General features: G+C 33.0%; 1 protein-coding gene across 1 annotated transcript; it reads right to left on the bottom strand.

Moving 5' to 3' along the window:
* Positions 1–10,886: 10,886 nt before the first annotated feature.
* LOC107189979 (arginine kinase-like) lies at positions 10,887–22,992 on the bottom strand. The gene is made up of 4 exons (XM_015578680.1): positions 22,477–22,992; positions 20,608–20,773; positions 13,516–13,817; positions 10,887–11,051 (listed from the first exon to the last, which is right to left on the bottom strand). Exons 1-4 carry the CDS (start codon positions 22,990–22,992, stop codon positions 10,887–10,889), a joined length of 1,149 nt encoding a protein of 382 aa, XP_015434166.1.
* Between the last annotated feature and the right edge of the window lie 346 nt (positions 22,993–23,338).

The following is a 23,338-nucleotide window of genomic DNA, read 5'->3' as shown; positions in this document are numbered from 1 at the left end:
TGGTTCGTAACTGACTCTGTACCCTAGTAGCAGTTATGGTTGTCCAACGGTGGCCAACAGTTGGGAGTTAGTTGGGATATGGTTAGTGTTTTTGCCTACAAATTCTCAAAATAAGGCCTACGACGAAAAAGTTATGACAAATTGCCAACGAATATCCAATGTTTGGTCTACAATTATTATAGTTAGGTAATTAACAAGAAATTTACAATGATAATACAACATTGGCCTACTCAAAGTTTGCCAACATTTAAATATAGTCTTGAAGACGCCAGAAATGTTGCTACAACCAAAAACTTGTCATTATATTTCAAATTAATTTTTTTGTTTTTTTCTATTTGTGACTTTACTCGCAATTAGTTACTGTCGCGCAACACATTTGACATTTGAAATTTTGTGAAAATAGAGTCAGAGGACAGAAAATTGGAAATAATTTATAATAATTATTTTCTCTAATTAATCATATTCTCGTGCATTGTAATTTAGAAAATTAGAATTCACTAAAACACAAAATAAGTAAAATGTTTTTTAAATGTATTTGTATTTCGCGGGTATGACTTCAGCAACATTATCAAGTTCTCCACATAGTCCCAATAACCATCCACTGACCTACATATCCTGGACTTTATTGTCAAATATCTTCCTGGAATGTTCGGCATGGTACAAGATTTAGTTCATTATCAGAAAGCTCAGGATTTATACTTTTAGTCCCTACTTTTTACTTAGCCCTTTTAATTTTTGTGAATAGAAAAGATTATACTTCCAGTAAGAAATCGTAAGACTACCATAAGAGTTGTGTTGAAAACTCAAGTTTTCACAAGCTTTTTCTTATTTATTTGATCGGCGACCGATTCTCAAATTTGCGTGTGTGTGTATTTCCTTCTAATAAACAAACTGTATGAATTTTATTTAATTATCCAGTCTTTCGAATTTGGTACGAACCACCATAAACGTACACGTACACGAATGTTGAATCACTCCGGGGAATTACAGCAACGAACAGAAACTATATTAGGCATTCATTTGAGCAATGCTGGACATTTTCGATAGTTTGGACGGAGGATAAATAGATTATGACATATTCGCGTTGCCAAAAGAGAAAATTACTTTTATTTCCGACACTATAGACTTCTCGAATAATGTTTACTATGCCCTCAGAGCGTATAATTCTCCGTGACACCCTATACAAATACAATATTCCCACCCCATAATTACACGGCTTAAGACTGATAACATCATTATAGTAGAGCAGTGGACACAGTTCTACTATTGTTTGATGAACGGACCGCTTATTCCATTCTTGTTCCTTCTTAGTGATTCATCCGTACTCCCTTTCGCTTTCACCATCAGCAAGACTGAAATAAAGTCCCCCTATAATTTCTCCGAGTACATACACCTGATGGTTGAAGGAAAAGCTAACAGGACAAGCTGAAGAAGTGAACTGTCATTGGGATACTTTCGTATGTCGGCTACTTGAACTGACAGGAGCCGTGAATCTGCGCCCTTCGTTTTTGAAACGTTGATGACGGAAGACGACAATAGAGAGGCTCGTAACAACAAAAACAACCGCTGTCAATTTTTTTTTTCCAGATAGTAAAGAAATATTCTGGTATCTTGAAGATCCTTAATTTGATGAGTATAGGGATGAAACAGGGAATGTCCATATTTACTGATTTTATTATATGTATACAGGGTGTTCCCCTTAAAACAGGCCATCTTCTATCTTCTCTATCTGTGATAATACGAGAAATAGTTTTTACGTAATTTAAATGGTTTTTAGAATCGGATGGCGGCAAAAATGTGTTATAAGTGTCTTTTTTAATAATTTTTTCAAGGACAACCTTGTTTCTTTACGTATATGCACATCATTTTTCCTGTTACATGTTATAGCCAACATTATTATGCATTTATCCATGTATAATAGTATCACCTTGAAATGACCTTGAACTCTTAAATTCACTTATATAATTTTTGCCATCATCTGATTCGTCTTTTGAAACCATTTAAATTACGTAAAAAATATTTCTCGTATGATCACAGATGGAGATATTTAGGTGGCTTATTTTAAGCGGAACACCCTGTATAACGCATTCTTTCGGTGGACACTGGGACTACTGAACTGTAGAATCACGATGGTTCACGCCGTAGAAATATCCACATAAGATAACATTAAAAATTTGATATGTTGTTAGAATATGCTTGTTAAGAATCGGAAACACAGCCAATAAAAATAGTTTTCCTCGGTAAAGGTATTTTGTGACATTTTTTATTTCTTCCCCTTACCCTTCATTTTTATTTTTCTAGCTGATATTGATTTGATTTTTTCCTTTCCGATGCAATTATACATTTTTCTAAATGCAACTATCCTTTTTTACATAATTCGATTCTTTTCATTATTCTGCGTTTAAAAGTATTAGGTTAGGTCATTAATAAGTGAATACTTTACGAGATATCAGACCTTTCGAACAATAAGTATCCAAACAGTTCCATATAAATTCTGAGAACTGCTGATTTCGTGTTTATTGTTTCGTATTTACAATTTGCTATCACTCTCATGCTCACTATTTGCACTTCAAATCATTCTGATGTACATTTCAGTCGGTTAATTATTACTTATCTGTTAGTTCTTATTTGTTATTAGTTTGATTGCATGCAAGGTTAAAATTAAAATACTGTCAGCAATATAGTGCAGCAGCTCATAACGACCAGATTGCAACATTTGAACGAAACTTGTTAAAACAAAATCATTTGATACCCATAGTTTGATTTGAATCCATTTGACTTTTTTTCTCTGGGATTATCTAAAAGACAAGGCGATGTGAATAACAATCATCTTCATAACGTTATAAATAGACTACGGATTTTTATATAGAATGAAATTTTCTAAAGTAACTCATAAAGACAAGAGCAAATGTAACAATTGCTTTATTCCCTTAAGTATCTTATTAGGTTCGGAATAAAATAAAAAACTCGTTGCGATTCATGGAAGTTTTGTATTTTATTATACTTCATCGACCCTGCATAGGCTATAAATGTACAAAATCCGCAGTCTATTTATAAAAACATAAAGAAACATGTTAGACGATGTTTAGAGTGTAATGGGGGGACACTTCAAGACTTTTCGTAACACAGTTCATTTCTGACATAAAATGTCGAGTACTTCGCAAAATATTGACCTTTCTGTTGAAACGGGATTTTAAAAACTTTATATTTGAGAAGCAAGTCAGGAAATTTAAACTATATATATGTATATCTATTTTGTATCAGGTGGATAATATGGTTCAAGTAAAAAAACACGTAGTTTCCTAACCTATATAAATATACTAATTTATTTAAACACACAAACATTCTTATAGTTAAACTTACTGAATTAGAAACAAACAAAACTTGTTGAGAATATTGTATAAAAAATTGAAGATTCCTAATGACTATCTTATGAGACCCTTTTATTTTATTTTATTATTCGTTTTGATAAGCTCACCTACACGCCTTCGCAGTCGCCGCAAGAAGGAAGGAAGTGCCGACCGCAGCGCACCTTCCAAGAACACATAGACTATAGCGCCGAACAGAATTACCAAAGCTTAAGATATAATTTTAACACTTTCGATTACATTATCTGATACTTGTATACGCAAAATAATTTAAGTAATCGATTTATACAAGAAAAGATACAACTATATTTAAAAGAAGCTGTAATTGCAGCGGTTAAGTGCTGTTGGAATTTCGAAATTGGCGCCATTCCAGAAAATTCGCGAGCCCTTTCTTTTGCTTTTGTGCAGCCAGAGGGCGCTCGTGCTGTGAGTATTCCCCGGGTATTCCGATCCGTTCCGTTAGTGTGTATGCAGGATGTAATACGTAGTAATATAATTCAAATACATAGCAATATAAATTCATTTTAATTTTCCTATTCCCAAATAAAACCATCAAGTACACCAATGCATCAGCAACAAAAGTGATGTCAGGAAGTTAATCGTGAGTACATTATGCAATATTTTTCACTGCTATTTCTTTCTGTCTTCACTTTGAAAAAAGCATTACCCTGTCCCAGTTGCCAAAATCATTCTCATAGGTAATAAACTTACCGGGGCGATAAATGAAAGCTTCTTTCGTATGTGAGGTCCAAAAAATAGTCGCCAGTAGGAATTCTAAAATTTCCTACTTTGGTGTAAAAGGAAAATTGAATCAGAAAGAGGATGCTTTGCACAGCACTGGACGAGTTCAGTTTCATTTTCTTGGTGTCATAACACCGTTTATTGTCCGCCAGATTCAAACCCCCTTTTATGATCCTGCTGAGTTTATCTCACTATACCACGCACATCTCATTTCAGAGGCATAAGAGTTAGTTATGTTATGATGACTATGATAAATGTCTTGTTGCCTACGGATTTTATTAGCGTAGAAAATTTCGTTTATAAATCTTATTATGGTTAGTAAAAATTCGGTAAAACATGTGCTGTGTGTTTTTTCGTAGAGAACGTATCACTAATAGAGTTTTTGAATTTTAACGCTTTCTGAATTGTCTACAATTTAGTGCTAAACTACTTCGACAAACGAACGGCTCAATTCTTACGAGCTATAGAACGTATTGACACAATTTGTTTAATGATACCTGCAGCATACTACATACACTATTGCTCGTAAGAATTTGCCCACTAATATTAAATTCATCTCATCAAAAACGTGGTAAATTAACAAGAAAGAACTAGTTATTTTAACAATAAGTGTTATAATTGAAGCAAAATTCGTGATTATTTAAGAAAAATCCTCAAAATGATATGTAAAACGAAAAGGTGCAACTGTTTCTTAGAATTAGATGACAGGACAAATTTTGTAATTATAATATTATGTAATATTACATACCACATTTGGAACTTACTTTATTTTTCGGATTATTATGGACATTCTAGTGCCACTTCTGGATCTACTATGAACAGTAATGGAAGCACAAGATTATGTATGTTTTTAATGAGCATTACTTAATGTATAATGGCATTTTCGTGTTGCCACGTTGAAGTATGCACATTGAACTCTTTCATGAGAAGCTAGCCAATGACGAAAACTTCATAACTTCACGAGACGTTTATCGCGTAATAAGAACGTCTAAACAGTGAGAAAATAAAGCAATATTTTGTTCCGTTCGCCAAATGTTTTTTTTTCTAAAATTAATTTTATTTCACAAGCATATACAGTATCGGGGAAAATTATAACAACGTGACCATAATGATTCATTAAAAATCAATTTCTTTAGCATATTCTGTATTAATTAACGAAAAGTATGGATTTTCTTAGACGTTATTTTCTGTTCTTCAATGCCATGTGAAAACTGTTTGAAAATTACTAAACATAAGAAAGTTACTGTAAAAGATGTTGAATCATCTGAAAACTTCTATAAAAAAATATAAGATTTATTCTATAAAACTTACTACAGTGGACTTACGATATTGTCGTGATTGGGGCTGTAGGGGAATAAAATGGCAATTAGTCGAGAGCCTTCTCCGTGTTAACTTCTGTCGTCATAACCCCAGACGCGAATTTGTGTGTGTAAAAGTACGTGTGGAGGGTAAGTCCCTCGGGTGGTAATATGCCTAGTGGCAATATCGTAAGAGTCCGTACATTACTATTCGCATGGATGTAGATCCAAGCAACAAAACGGACTACAAGAAGGAAAATGGTCAATTACTGCTTGACATCGACAAGTTATAGACTTCATTAGTGGCATATGAGAAACTCGCAATACTAAAAATGAAATATTATTGCCTATTGTTTTAACGAATACGTTCTAAATCATCCCCATAATATAAACACAACTTTATTTTTAATGTAACATGAAGTACATAAATTAATCGACTATTTTTGTCATATGATCATCTTACATTTTCAGTTAACGTAAGAAAAATATGAATATTTTTTATACAATAAGTGACATTAGTTTTCATTAAAAAATACTAGCAAGCTCGAAAAATATTTTAGAATGACGCCAAATGGTGTGCTTAAATCTAAAGAGATTCCTCTCGTGTTATATTATATTTCTAGTATACAATGAGAAATAAAAGTGTCTGAGTATAATTATTAATGGTACATAAATTATAGCTGTTTTTATTTCTGCGTTCTTAATGTATGACTAGTTTTTTATACATATTACTCAATAATATATTAATATGTATGCATATAATTCACACGTTAAAGTACCAAAATTCATCCATTATAAACGATATTTCGATTTTTTCATAAAAATGTTGAACTACTTATTTCCGTTTCGCTAACAATAAACTAACTTCACTATCGATAATCATAAACTGCAAAACCCATGAATGCTACTATTTTAAATGTGTATATAATGTATAAAGCAGTTTGTGATAGTCAATTTAAAAACTGAAAGTTGGGATCGCCGGCAGACAAGGAACTGATTTATTGTAGTGGCAATCGATCATTTCTAGCACTTGACTTCCACTTTAGAATGAATATCGTGAAATAGAAGGCGGGACATTTTACGAAAGAAAGGCCGGCAGCCTCATTAAATTATTCCGCGACGTTTAAAGTCATAAGTAATATTAGTCTGGTCTCCGTTTCTCGTAACATTAAACAATTTCTGGGGTCAATTTTCAGCAACCTTCGAAGTTTAAAGACATATCTCACAGCCTCTTTACTTCTTTCTTTCCTTATCTTCATTTATCTGTATCTTCTTATTTTTTTTTTTTATTAAATATATGAGAATTTTAGTTAAAAAGCTTGCAAAATCGAATAATTAGTTAATTAATAGTATAGTATTGCAAGAATTCCATTCGTGGAGACTTGACTTTACAATTTGTACATTATTCGAAGTCTGCATTATCTAATTTATTAAACACAAGTTATACGCAAAAAAGTTGAGATAAAAAATATGTTGCTCATAAAAATGACTAAAAAGTTCTTTATGGATTAGTGAAACATTTTCTTATGTCAGCTGAATAAGAGTGGCTGGTAGAATTTAAAAAATTGTTATATGTCGCTTCGTTTCCTAAACAATTAATTTTTACATTCGGGTGGAACGAAATATAGGGACAGAATTTTCGAGCAAAAGCTTAGAAAATTAAATTACAGTTATTTCTCCATTTTTAATACTTTACACTTTACAGAATTACACATGCCTGTGTAGGTAGTGTTTCCTGCAACTTTCATATCCGTTTTCATATTACTAATATTTACAACGAGTGTAATTAGCCCTCCTATACCATTTGTTTCTTTAATATACAAGCAACAGTATTTCTATTTAGAATTAGAATTAAATTTATGAGTAGAAGTAGAATTATACTTTTTATACTTTTGTATAGTAAATAACTGTGACTAATAAAATTATAGAATAGTTTTTAGTGAAAAATAAATATACATTTTCAGGAATCACATTATTACCATGTTCTTCAGTATAATTGTTTATATTGAACTACTATTCGTTTACAATAGTCGAAAGTGCCTAAAAAGTGTTAACTCAATTTACAAAAACCACTATTTCAAGAAATCAACAGATTGATTATTAAACTACGAATGTTCAAGAATACAGTGAAATTCTGATAAGTTTAATACCATTTATGTATTATTATTACAATACTAAAATCTCTAGTACGTAAAATAACATTCGAAGCAAGAATAATTTATATATATTAATATAAAAAATTGTAAATATGCATAAACTTTCGCAGTCAATTGAAAAATATAGTGAAATAATACTCCGACCGATCGTAATTGTTATATAATAATATAACAAATTGTAAATATACATAAATTTCCGCAGTCGATTGTTTATAATTATCAAACACGAAGATAGTCAGTTGTAAACCTCCTTATATCCTGGAAACAGCTTATGTACTGTATATCTGTATATGCATATGTACGTGCATACATTAAACGGTACCTGGATACAAAGTAGCTGAGGACCATGTGCAATTACGTTGTCTTAATTGGAAGTGTCAAGTGTTTGCGCATCTCTAAGGAATTATTGTTTACCGAGTGAATTAGTCACCCTGTGTGTCTTCGGGGTTGAAAGGCGGGGAAGTCATCAAGGTTTCGAAGAGGCTTGCGTGAAATCTAAGCGTTCCAGACCCTCCACATTACGCACCCTTCTTACGCCAACAAAGACAATACTTGACGCACACTGGCATCTTTCTGTTATCTTCCTTGTCGAATGTAAAAAGTAATTTTTAGTAATTCATGCTAATTTCTATCAAAGTTGGGCATATTTTATTGGACATAAGATAACAAATTATTATTTGAAACAATGAATTATTCCAAATACTTTAATATCTTTATTTTACATACAACATAAGAAAATGAATAATAATTTTAATTTATGTTTAATTCAAATGAATTATTTTCAAATAATTTTTTGTTTCAGTTATTTCGCTGAAATAAAATAACAAATAATTTTACATAAGAGGTTATTGAACTAAATTAATTATTGAACTTAGAATACGAGAATTGTTTTCCACATTGCAGTAAATCTACCATTCTAGCAAATGAAAACAACCTCTTCACAGAACTCTGTATTTCTAACGCAGTTGACGATGCTGACATGATATAATTAGAGAGTATTTGAGAAATTATTTGAATAAATATTTGATCAAATGAAAAATTGTTTAAGGTCTGGGTTGAAAGAAATTGTTTAAGGTCATTCTTCCGTGTTTTTTCATGGTTACCGGTATTGTTTTGCAGAAAAGCATATATCTTTTTTCTATGGTATCTTGTAGTGAATGAAAAAATACATTCCAACATCCCTAAATTATGACCTTCAGATCACCTTCAACAATAAAAACATGATCCAATTCTAAGGTACTACTAAAGCACTTTAAGCATTTGTAACATAAAACAGTAAGTTAACATATGTACCATTCCTAATAACAGTGTATTAGAACTTTATCACTCTTTTGATGTTTAAGGCCATTTGAAAGTCATAAATTAGGCACGTTCGAATGCATTTTCTCAGCTACTACAAGATATAATACAGAAAAGATATTTTCCTCTTTCGAAATCATTCAAATTGTACTGCAAGTATTATATTATTGCTCATATCATTGAAAAGGAAGAAGACATTTAGGTGGCTCTTTTCAGCTGGAACACCATGTCTAACGTTAGATACAATTTATCTAAATTAGATTCTTACCCAGATAGCACATGACGATTTGAAGCCGGCTTAAACACCCCCTAGACCTAAAATAGTCGTAAAATAGGCGTCTTCAAGGCGTCTGGATTATGTGGGTTAGTGATATTCATGTCCAATCCCCCTCTAATACAGCTTATTTTTATCCACAATACTCACCGATAAGCTTTCTTCACCTTCAAATGTGTTGTCGTCATGACTTCACTTATTATTGAACAAAGACTGCTTTTCTTTTCAACGTTTTCACGAGCGTTGAAAGCGGGAATTCCTCCGTGTTAAATAACAGAAATTCCCGACTCAAGGTCCGAACGTGTACCTATTCTCACGAATAAAAAGAAAAAAGAGAGATGAAACGGGTTCTCGAAAGTTTCTACGCTCCGAAGCAGCGGATAAAAAGAGGAAATAATATATTACAGAGGGTTAAAGAAAACTTTTGAATAGGACGCGTGCAATCAATTTCTGGACAAGCCTTTCTTAATGGTACTCTACTTTCTAGACATTTATCAAATGAATATTATGATTAAGTATATTACCAGGTATATGTATATTGGATTGGTGGGAAATCAATTTCGTGTTTGTTATTATTCTAAACTTCTGCCTGTACTGTGTTAATTCCAACGATTAGGTTCATTAAAGGGAACATAACCTCAACAATTGGGTCCATTGCAGGAGATGTAATAAACCAGATGACGAATGTTAATGTTCTGAAAGACTACAGTGGGAAAGCAATTTCATGTTTGTTGTTATTCTAAACTTCTGCCTATACTGTTAATGCCAACAATGAGGTCGACTAAAGATAATGTTGAGTCAATAATTGGGTCTACTGAAGGGTACATAATAAACGAGGCGATTACTGCCAGTGTTTTGAGAAGACTACACCAGTGGCATTTATTGGTAGTGGCTCTCACTTGCTACATTTCCCTTCTCTGAACCTTTTCTACTTGTAAAGTAATTTCTGTTGCATAACAACTAATTAATGACACCAATCCTAATACAATATTTTGAAATATACCAGAGTTTTGCAACTTTCTATGTAGTATTTTCCTAAGTTTCCTGTCTCGAACGTATAATAAGTTTATTATAATGACCATGATTTTTTATTTGAAGCTTACCATTAAAAATTTAAGAACATCTCTATTATCCTATGTATTATACGTTAAGGAATTAATATAAAAATGAAACAACAGTTTGTCAACAAAAAAACAAAGAAATATGAAGTTGATTTATTTCTTAAACAAATTGGTATTTTAAATAACAGTTTACGTAGTTAGATTGCAATACTTTTAATTTTTTTATAAATTCAGCACAGACATCGGACAAAGACAATTATATGGTCACTTTGAACAATTTTCAACTGATTACCATTTACACTAAAATAATAACTCACGTAATACATTAAAATAGACTATTTATTTATTTAGTCATTTTACAAATTTGACAATGTGTAAATGCATACATAATGCAATGATTTTCGTTATACATCTGAATTTGTTAAATTTCAGGAAAATACAACGAACGTCTCTAATAAAAAAATAAACGAATCGCGGTAAAACTTGCCGATAATACTTCGAAACAACAACGTTTTCCGCACTCGTAACTGTACCATTTGCGAAGAACATAGAAATATTAATTGATAAACCTTTCGATATTTCAATGCAGATGAATTACGAGGATAATATTATTGAATCGATGAAACGAAACGAAATCGATAAAACGTTTGCAACTCGCCGTTGCAAGGACTCCACTTAGAAGTCGGACATTACGCCTCCCTTTCTTCCAGTTGTTTCTCCTGTTTGATCAGCTCGAGTACACCGTTCCTCATCTCCAAGACCACTTCTCGCTCGGTCAAACCCAGTCGTCGTTTGTTGCTGATGTCATAAACTCCCCCTTTGCTCTCGGTGTGCTCACCTTCGGTGCCTCGTATCTAAATAATTAATACGTGTATATGTATACGATTAAACTGAACAAATTGCGACGATAAAAATAGTCATAGATATTGTTAGAAATAAATACTTTGTGTAATAAATAACACTATTTAAATAATAATAAAAAAACGGAGCATCGTACGACAAAATGTTATTCTACATTTTCGACTTATTTTTGCGTGTAGAATCCCTTTCCGGGTTTTACCACCATTTTGAAAGCAGCCTGTATACAATGAAAGAATGTCCTAGTAGCAATTACTGTTGGCATTTTGATGGACCTTTAATGCACTATTGGTTGGCCAATAGTTAGAATTGTCACCTTTTCTTGCAACTAGGCCAACAATCGTACTTAACGTAAGGCCTTAAATTCTTTTACAGGTCTCTATAATATACAATCTGCCTAAATAATGAGATATTAAATATTCTTAATATTTCAGTTTTTCTCTTACCGTATCCTCTACTTGTAATATTCGACTGTATAAAAAAAGAAATTTTCATTACGTTTACTTCATTGTAATTATTATTAACAAATTGATAAGAATTCATAGAATCCACGAATAAACAAGTTTTTGCAGCAAAATTAAACATATGTACGTATATAGTGCGAAAGATGCACACGATTATGGAAAAAATATAATAAATGTCGACGAGGTTATGTAGATATAATGAACATTTCTTGCATTAACTAAACGAAAGCAACAGTGGGAAACAACTGGAACAAATACCGATAGATTATTACTTTCATACACGTGTTTGAAATATTGTCCATTTGAATTGCTCTTTTGTATTTATCAGCAACCAGGATTTTCGTGTTAATCCGATAATTTCGGTTTTAACGTATTTGTTATCGCGGCGGTAACGCGTTGAAAATATCCGCAAATTAAATACAGTGAAATTAGTATCGAGCAAGCGCTCGAATTTCCACGTTTTACCGGATAGATAACGCTCAAATGACTAATTATACATTCCCTCCGCCTCGAATTTTATTCTTCCGTGGTGAAAACGAAAATTTAGTAACTGACAGTTCAATTATAATTTTCCACACAAGCATGTGATAAGAGAGATATAAATCTCGTAATGCGTACATATGACTATGAGATCACTATTCCTCGAATTTAATTACCTTCAACAATTTCGTCAGTCTTAAAAGATCTGTAAAATAATTTTTACAACCGTCAGAAGTTCAATCAAGATCAATTTAACTACGTAAAAGTCTTTTTTATAACTGGATCAATAAATTTACTGGCCAAAGTGACTAACTTCAATTTTGTACTTTTTTAAAAATTTCAGTGCCAAAACACTTGATTGGTGCTGGACTTTTTACATTTAATATGATTTCCTACTTGCTGTTTTGTGGAGTTAACCACTTTGGCAAATGAACGGATCAAATGTCACTTATGCATTCACTGTACCATTCATGGTGATTCATTATCGTGCTCCCTTTATATGTATAAGCTTGTACGATCGATCTCTGCATAATCGGATCTCCATTTCCGCCATATTCCTAACCATCAATCATACGCACAGTGGGAGACATACAGGATGGTCCACGCAATTGTTTCAGGTCATAATTCCATTATTAATGCATTTATGAAAAAATGCCACAGGAGAGAGATAAATGGCTCGAAGAGCACTACATCTGTAGGCCCTTAGATTTTTTTTAAGTGCAACAATGCACATGCAATTAACAATTGCATCATTTCTTTAAATGGAAATAAATATTGTTTGTTGCACAGATCGATTCCTCTGTTCATTCTATGTAAAAAATTATTAGGGTACCACTGGCAAAAAAATTATTAGTTCTCGAGATATTTTCAAAAAATGTCTTTATTGAAGAAAATGCTCAAACGCTTCATGACTATTATGTAGTAAACGTAAATATAAAAAAAAATAACGTAGATAATTTAAATAAAGTTTGAAAACAACAAAAAAACGTTATCAGAAATGTTTACAATGTAATGAAGAAGCGTTCGAGTATCTTCTTCAATAAAGACATTTTTCGAGAATCGAGAAAGTTGTGTTCGACCAAAGTTGAACTACATTTAAGTGTGCACAACTTTTGTAAATATGATTCTTGTAGATATGAATGTTACCTTTTATTTTCTAAATAAAAGTACGGAATTTTAAACTGTTTTTTTATTAAATCATAAAAATCCGACGACTATAAACATGTAACCAGAAAGAATTATGTGTCTTTTGTTATAACATATTTAGAGTAGTTGGATTTGTCACGATTCGTTCTAATGAAAAATGGTACATAGTGTCATTTGCAAAACAAAAGGTAGCATCTGTTTCTGAAAAAAATGCAGACAAACAAACTTAATATGTTTACTTAAATATGTTTGAACTTTTGTTTAACACAATTTTTAGTAAACTTGATGGAATCTCTTGCAATTTCGTGGCGACATTCGCATGGGACACCCGCTATAAGCATATGAAAAATGGCAGAATTTAATTTCTTACTTGGAGATTGTACATGCTCGCGATTTCTTCGAATCTCGGATAATCCGCGCTCAATTTTGGCAGCTTGGCGTGAACGGAGGCCCTGATGGTGGTTCCCAGGTTGGTCGGGCAGAAGGTAAGGTAGCCGAGTCTTCGGTGCCGTGAGAATTTCAGTTTCTGGCCAACTTCGGTAACCGCCTTAACAAGCCTCGCATGCACGGACGACAGGTTCCCGCCCTTTTCCATCGATATCAGACGCAAGTGATCTTCTTCGTTGCACCAGACGAGAAAAGTTTTCGCGTCGTTAAAAAATATTCCTCTACCTGGAAACCAGATTTCGAACGATGAAAAAAGATGCAGTCAGCCAATTATGTCTTTCCGATTAACCGTCGGACAAAATGATACTAAACTGTATCTATGAAATACTTCACGTCTCGTAATTAACAAAGTACATAATATTTCTTTATTCGTTTACACAGGGTGTAAGAAAACTTGTTAGAGGACCCGGAAATGGGAAACTCGTGGGGTGATTTAGAAAAATCTTTGCTGTTATTGAATCTCCAACTTGATATTACGCACAGACCATTTCCAAGAAACAAAGTGAAATTATTCGTTAATTATTAGGTTCACGGCTAATAAAGGTCGGTACCTTTTTACTCAAAATTTAACGCTCTTCGATATTTTGGCATAAAAAATATAGCATTCTATTTAAAAAAACGAAGTTGACCTTCAAATCTCCGAAACGCTTCCACTTACAAAAACAATATATGCATTACATAATGTATCCCTCCAAACCATACAACTTTTCTATAAAAAGTTTTTTCATAGAACGCATATTTTAGAAGTTATTCAGGGTGAACGAACAACAAATCATGGTTCCAATAAGAAAATGAAGAAAAAAATGGATGATATCAAATAAAGAATGTTCTATTTCTCAGAAAGAGCTCCAAAAAATACGAAAGTTATCTTTTGCTTTAAAAAAAGTTCTATTCGAACTTATATATATGTTTCGTTTAAGAAAAACTATGTTCCTGTGGAATTGTTATGGAAAGAAATGTTACCCTTAGGACCTTCTTTAAACAGTGTTCTCGTGGAACAGATATTTTAGAATCTGTGTAATAAAAGTTCCATGAAATATTATTTTAGAAACGTTTTACAAAATGGGTCTCATATTCGGCTACTTTACTCTGCTTAATTCACTGATCGCTGTTGATTATCAGCTATTCGAATGTCGACAATTTCATGTGGTACCTGGTTAGCAAGTATAATAATCAAAACTTTTCTGATAATTATGAAAATTTTAGACAAACAGAATTCAATCAAATTAATTTTATACGTAATCTTTGTAACACTACTCATATACAAGAATATGAGCCTAACAGCCTAAAATAGCATATGATACTTACATAGTCATGTTTATTAGATTAAATTCATGTAGATAATTAATGGTCGCTATTCATCAACCATAACCCCATTATTACAAACATTACACATTCGTTTTACACTTATATGTAGAATGAAATATTCATTTAAAATAAAACCATTTATTTTTTAAGAATCGTCCTTTCATTCTATCATAATAAAAATTAAAAATTAGACGCATATTTTGATTTTCGTTACATTCCACGCCTACCTGTTCCGAACATAATGTATCGCTTGGTGACATTTCCATACAGAACAAGAAGTAAATCTTGCATCAATGAAAACGTAATCGAAAGTTGGTTCACCGAGTACGCGTTGTTCTCTATGTTTCAGTTCGCCTCGAGCAACGCGAAATTGAATTATTAATGCTCCGTTTCAGCTGCGCCGTGTGTATAGTGTATGTAGCAGTGACAGAAACGCGTACGCGTTCTCGAAGAACTGGAAAAGCGGGAGTTCTACGAGGACTATAAACCCTTCTTTACCTTTAACATAGTTGTATCTTTTTATATCTTGGATCTATAATCTTATAACGGAAGTGGAGGCGTACTGCGAAAAAGTCAGGCATGTTAGACATTTACCGATACGAATTAATACACTTGTTGGGCCTATTGAAAAGTTTCTGTCGTTCGTCTTTGCGAAAAATAATTAACTCTCTTTATTGTATTCATAATTAATTATTTTATAAAATTCTCCCTGCTTTCCATTACTTTTTGATATCATTTATGTAGCAGATTAATTTCGTGGTGAAAAAATGGTAATGGTTTTCAAGAAATATAATCCTATTAACTTTAATAAAATTATTTTTAAATAAAGTTTGATATAATGTGAATATGTTGTAATCTGTGGGATAGAGGTCTGTAAAATGCATTACATACGGAAGAATTTGTTCAAAGCAAAGTTGAAACTATTTATTTTTTGAGAAGATTTTACAAGAAGATGACTGCAACTTCATTGGCCAGTAAATAGCATGTCTTCCTTAATTCGCAATTTAAGTGTTTCAACCAATATCTACATACATAGTTGGTTAATAAATTCTGTCTCAAATCGACGAATGATTAAAGATTAAGAGCTTGTATAAAATCAAAAGGAGAACATTTTGAATAATTTATATAAACATCTTTACGTGACCAGTGGTAGAATATGTTCCAATAAATTGTTTGTCCTACACATTGTTATTCTCTTGTTAATTGTCAATACCGTATGCGACAGAATTTATTACTTAACACTTAACTGTACATATATATTGTCCTCCATCGTTAAACTGTTATTATCTAAAGAATTATGCTTTTCCAAGGTTTTTCGAAATAGTTGGAAAACCACCAGTATTTCACATTTCAATTAAAGTTAAAATATCCTACGTGATTTGTAGGACCCTGAAAGCAGTTAAATTTATTTCTAACTGTTTTTTAGACGATTTTAGTTTTTCCCATGACTAATTTGTATTGTCCAATGTAACATCAACTAACAAAAGTTACATGTCCTAAGTTATTACTTGAAATGTAAAAACATTTCAGCAGAAGGAAAAAAAAATTTTATTACGAAATTGAAGCATGTTTCCTTACATTTTGGGAATAATTAACAGTTTCAGATAATTGAAAAATATACACAGTTCTTTTATTGTAGTGTTTCTAAAAATATACTTAGAATGCTCAATTTCCCTCTGAACGGAGGCTAAGCTCCGTAATATCTTCTAACCCTTTTGAGCCGTTTAATCTCAACAGTCAAGAGATTTCCCAAGGCCAACGTGATGAAAATCACTAATGCAAATTCGCTTAATCACTTGACCCTTAGACGGCTTTCTAGCATACTGCGAACCACAAGGCAGCCATTGAGCGCGATATATTCGAGTTTACGTTTCAATTAAAGGAATTACGTTCCATTCGAACTTCAACAGGAGATAATTTTTCGAATACATTATCAATTACATTTCTTCACTTTCAAAGTATACGCCGACGTGAAAAAGGTATCAATTCATACTATTAATTTATAACTTCTGAATAAAATATTTTGCTAAAAATTGTTTTTACAACTACTCGGTATAAATGCATTACTGTATGAAAATAATTACTCCTTTAATAACAGAATGACTAAAAATGTTATGTAGAATTACTTCTATTGCTATAAACGTCTCACTCAAAAATTAATGTTTTTTGTCGTTTGCATCAACAATGCAACGAAGTATCAAACTCATAAATTTGTAAATGGTAACTAAAGGGTTATATACCCGTATATTAATAAATAAATAAATCATTCATTGGGGAATAAAAAAAAATGAATATTTCTCGTTGAAAAGCAAATGTAAGTTCTACTTTACACAACGATGTAGTTCAAAAAAGTTCAGATTTTAATGATTTAAGTCAAAAGTGCATAGAAAGAAAACAATTCCTATTAAATATAAATAGATTAAAAATTTAGTCAATACTGGATCATAAGACACATGAAGCGCTAAAAGTTTAAGGATAACAAAGATTATATCTTAAACAAACTGATACATGATGTGACTTCTACGCTGAAGATGTTTATGCAAATTGAAATTTTTAGATTTATCTAAAAAAGAAAAATAAATAGAAACTGATTTCTTCGTCAGTAATGCTCTCTTACGTTGAAAATAAAATAATGTCTTTATTAAATATTCGTGAAGTTTCTATTTCACTGCATTTTCTATACTGAAACATTCTATAAATGCACGTCTTTAAACGTAAAAGTTTCTATTCTATCGGACGCAATATTGTTCAACGCAATTTCCTTGCTTCTTATGCAACACCCACCTTACTCCCATTAAAGTAGACACTAATGGCTTTAAAGTATCGAGAAATCTGATCTTGATTGCAAAACTTCTTTTTCTGATGCCTGTCTCATCAAAGTTAGTAATTTCTATCTCAGACATTATCTCAATGTAATCCAGATATTCATGGTCTTATTGTTAAACAATGCATACAGTATAATATTAATACAAATACAACAATTTTTCAGTTCTATACCTCTGGTACTTACACTATAGCCCATAAGTATAGGAACACTTATAAAACCTTTCGAATTTTTTATTTCAAATGATTCATTTTCAAATAGCGGCAGTCATTGCAAAGTAATGCAAAGCATTTCACGAAAAAAGCACTTCGTGAATACTATGTATTATTGTTGGATTAATAATTGCTGAAACTTACTAAATACGTGACTTTTACAACGTAATGACATTTATCATGAAGTTTTCCAGGTTTGCCTTAAAAAAATTCCCAAATATGCATGTTTTTTTGGCCTTCCTATTGATCATGCGACTCCTGTAGTATAATCTGCGAGAGTTATCATAATGGTTTTACTTTTTTTTAACTGTATTCCACGAATTCAACCCTCCTGCAACTTATATAGATAATAAACTAAATAGTGACGCGTCACTTCTGATTTTTTCGTAGGTGTCACTCAAAGGGATGTTTGCAAAAACCACCCCCAAAAAATTGATTCTTTTATTTCTACCCTTAACAAGTGATTCACAATTCCGGGAAAAATATATGTTACAGAGTTAAAAATTACCTACTATCTGCATGTTGAAGCATTGAAATATCTTAATTAGTTGTCGAAAAAAAAAATGGTAAAGTTTAGGGTTGTTATCCCAATATCACCCTTACGAGAAGGGATAGAGACTTGAAATTACTCACAGTTGTTTGTTTTAGGCAAAGAACATTATTTGGTAAACATAAATACTAAAATTGGTGCTGGGGCCGTTTTCCCATGCTTACCCAGCTAGATCCTTTGTAAATATTTTACAAGTAGGGTAACTGAAACAATTATAGACATTCTTGCAGTTGCTCCGCGGGCTTGTTGTTGTAAAAAAATAATAATAAACTATTAATTATTGTTTTCTTCGTGTCTTCTAGTGCTTTTAATTGTTCTAGAATTTCCCAAGAAAATTAAAATTTGATTTTATACCGAGCAGAAGGGAAAATAAGAGCTTATTGCACCTATTATGGAGTGTCTTATTAAAAATATAATACTTATTGTATATATTTTTTTTCACTTTACCTATACCATAAAACTATATTGTTCAATTTTATTTATAACATCTTTACATACGTACAGGCGCGACTTTTGAAGAATCACAACCAAACTGTTGTGTTTTTTTCCAAGGCCTGGTAACAATTTTACTGTACTATTATAAAACTGATCAACGAAAACTATATAATTCAGAAAATAATAGAAAACACGAGAATCTCTTATTTCTTACACAATATTAACTTTCAATTATTGCTAATACCTTGAGTTCGAATATTTATGGATGATAGTGTATATCGCCTCCTTCCTTATGATATTTCGTTTCATATTTAACTATAAAATCACTATAAATAATCAGAGTGATGTATAATATAATTCTTATTAAAGACTATATATTAAGGTTTCAACGTTGTAGCCAGCATTTAAACAGGTTCTGGAAACTTGGTAATGGTTTCGTTCGAAGATTGAGTAGCGTAAAAAAAGTGGGGAAATTATAGCAGGAGTCGTGGTACTCATCAACTTGGTATTTCACTAACCTGTCCCTCGCCGAATGTACTTTAATCCCAGAAACTTTCGGTTTAATCTTCGTTTAAACTTGAACCCCCAATTTCGACCGTTTGGCTTACCGAGGATTAATGTTTTCAAACGAGCTAAAGGAACTTGAGGCATTGTAATTGAATGTTTTACGTAAGCTCTGGCCAACTGAAACAACTTCAACCGACGAACAAATTGAACTGGAGTTCGGTGTGTCGAAAATAAAATTAATTCCAGACAAAAAATGGAGGTGTGTATGTGTTCAAATAAATGGAATTTTGTTAAAAGGACTCTGTTCCCTTTGAAATCGGAAGATCAATTATATAGTTTCATATTTCCACGTATTTTATTCGACATGGGGACCAAAGTTTGAAAAGAAAGAAATGCTATATATGGACGCAGCTATTGAACCGTACAGATTAAAAAGAAACGAAACGTTGAGACTTTTCAATTGGAAAACTCTGTTGTAAAAACATCCGAGCGCACTTTGATTAGCGGACATATCACCAGTGATCTGTGCGAGAGCACACTTTTTCACGAGATATTGCTATCTTCGAATGTTATTTCTTTGTTTAATGTCAATTTAAATAAGCAGAAGAATAACAGTTTGAATGTTATAGTTACATTGCTGAAGTTTATGCGAGCTCTACATAATTACAAGTGAACTCATAAAAAGTAGGATGACACTTACTTGCTCTATTTTGGATTCTATTAGATTAAAAATAAATTAAAAATAATTTCGAACCTTATAAAAACTTTAAAGTACTTATGTGATTATATTTAGAACAGTGGGGTCAGTTGTGAACGCATGAAATCTCTAATTGAGTTATAATGAATTATAGGGACCAGGACTCATAAAACAAATTATAATCGACCTTCAATTATACCGTGACATCAAACGTTTCCAGGCAGAAAATATTATGTTATTATATTATGTTATTTACTGTCTTCGAGTACACACTAAGAAACCAGGAAGTTGACGAGCAGTTGAAGGTTACTGTAGATTTATAGTTTACTTTACACTGTATAGGCTATAATTGAAAACACTTTCAATTTGCCAGTGAATCGGTTCACTTATAAATTTCCAATTGTTTTTACGCGATGTAACTGATCGATCTGTATAAATTTACGAAAAAGTTTCCGAGGAAAGATAGGCTGATCGTCACTCACCGGATGGCCAGAACCGATTGGAGTTCGCCGCTTCCAAAAATCGATCGCCCTCTTTGAACAGAAAATGATCGTCTATGAGCTGCTGTTGCGTCTCTTTGTCCATCGCCATTAGTGTGTAAAATGTCCCTTTCAGTTCGCCTTCTAACGATTTTAAGGCCATTTGCACCTAAAAATATGGAAGATTCATGGCGTAAACAGATTAATAATTGCACGGCTGTCAATGGGTCTTTTCAGGCCCAGCAGGCATGTTTCTTTCATTCATTTTTCCCTCAATTTTTTATTAAGGTTTCTGGTATTCCTTATACACTTCATAACCTTTATTAATATAGGGTGGTCCACGCAATTGTTTCAGGTCATAATTCCGTTATTAATGCATTTATGGAAAAATGCCAAAGGAGAAGGATAAATGGCTCGAAGAGCACTACATCTGTACGCCCTTAGATTTTTTTTACGTGCAACAGTGCATGTGCAATTAACAATTGCATCGTTTCTTTAAATGGAAATGCATATTGTTTGTTGCACAGATCGATTCCTCTATTCATTCTACGTAAAAAATGATTAGGGTATTTCTTTATTAGATATTTTCAAAAACTGTCTTCATTGAAGGTAATGCTCAAACGCTTCTCCATTACGTTGCAAAACATTTCTGATAACGTTTTTGTATTGTTTTCATAACTTTGTTTGAATTATCTGTAGTTATTGCTACGTATTCCAGTATGATTCTTTCTCTCAAATCCTCCACAGTATTTATGAACGGTATTTACGTTAAACATTTTTTGAAAATATCTCGAGAACTAATAACTTTTTTTGCCACGATACCCTAATAATTTTTTAACTAAAATATTTGGCGACGACCATGCTAGTGTTAAATGAGCTGTTCCAGCCGTTTGTCGAGAATTTATATACTTCCCCCGTTTGCCGTAACTTGACGACAAGGGACAGTTAAACCGGATTAGGAAATGCAATCGTTTCCCTTAACAGGTAAGGACGGATTTCGTTTACCAGCAGAAATCAATTAGCTACGTGCACATTGTGCTTCGATTTAATTCTTTTGAGGGCAACGAACCGTACGTCATACAGTCATTCGAAGTTCCTGTTTTTCAGTTTAGTTCAATTTATGCTCATTGACGCGTTCTGAATTGAATGAAATGCGAGGTTATTGAGAATTTTACTTGCTTCTCGTTTCGAAATAATGGCAATTGTGGAAATAAAAATTTAAGTTGATACGTTTGCTCGAACATTCCTGTCGACTGATCCTTTGTAACGCAAAGTCGATCAATCAGTTTCAAATGTTAACGCTAATTAGCGCCTGATAATTGTCTATTTAATTTTACGTGTCTGGTTATTTATTCGTTTCTTTACACTGGTTGTTGTAAGAATATTTGGGCCAAAAAGAGAAAATGACACTATTCATTGCTTTTAATAACTGATTTCTGGAATGACAGTACAGCTTTCACTCCGAAGGAAATCAACTGGAATAAAAGTAGCAATTTTTTTTGCTTAGCGAGCAGTATACAGGGTGTAACAAAAACGTTGAAGGACCCGGAAATGGGAGACTCGTGAGGTGATTTGAAACAGGTTTTTCCTTAGCAAAAATGTTATCCGAGGCTTCGTTAACGAGATATTAACGAAAAACACCGACCAATCAGAGCGCGAGTCTGCCGGCTGAGTTCCCGCGGTAATGTTGGCTACCAATCGCAGCGCGTAGGGAACTCGGCCGGCAGACTCGCGCTCTGATTGGTCGGTGTTTTTCGTTAATATCTCGTGAACGAACCCTCGGATAACATTTTTGCTAAGGAAAAACCTCTTTGAAATCACCCCACGAGTCTCCCATTTCCAGGTCCTCTAACATTTTTTTTACACTATTACCTTATTTTCCAGCTCTTGATAGTCATTCATAGTCATTGTGGGATTCAACGTGTACCCGTCGATCGACCTTGCACAACGAATTCTCGTCGAGATCACGTACTTCCCGTCCGGATCAAGATCACCCAGCTCCTCGGATGATCCCCAGTCTAACTCCGGATGTACGTCTTGTGGCGTGAAATTACCATGATATTCCTCGATCACAGGATCGAAAAGTTCGGCGAATATGTCGTAAGATTGCTGATCGGCCGCGTACAATCCAACGTGTGAATCTGGATTCTTTAAACCTGATTGAATCACGTCCATCAACGTCGATCCGTTGTTGGTCGCACGTATCTTCAGTTTATCGAAGATCGCCCGGCTCAAGTGTTTCTTCAACAGAGACGCGCTATCGATCTTCTCGTACTCCGTGTAGGCGTTCTCAAGTGCCTTCACTTTCTCGTCGTCTTCAGTCATGAAGACCGGCACCACCGACGCCTTCTGCTTCTTTGCACAAGCACAGAGACGCTTGTCGCACATTTTGCTTGCCGTTCGTCTTCTCCCTCGTTTTCTTACCTTCCCCTAGCTTTGTGTCTGGCCGCTGAAACGTGGAATAACGAATCTGCAGCTCGAAATTATTTTCAACGCTAAAACTCGGCCGACGATAAACGTATATGTTTCTATTGGCGCGATAAACATGGGAAACTTTTGAAAGTATACGTTATATTTATAAATTAACTAATTCCGTAGTTTTCATATTACTATGAAAGTTGTAAATAATCTGAGAAACGTATTGAAATGGTCTGTATACAGGGTGTCCCACGTAACGCTTTTCGCTAATTTGTGACTATTTACGGCCATGCAAAAAAAAGTGTTTCGAACCGTA

This window comes from Dufourea novaeangliae, unplaced genomic scaffold (genome assembly GCF_001272555.1).
Source record: "Dufourea novaeangliae isolate 0120121106 unplaced genomic scaffold, ASM127255v1 scaffold11, whole genome shotgun sequence".
Taxonomy (NCBI): Eukaryota; Metazoa; Arthropoda; class Insecta; order Hymenoptera; family Halictidae; genus Dufourea; species Dufourea novaeangliae.
This window is presented reverse-complemented; position numbering and strand designations above follow the sequence as displayed.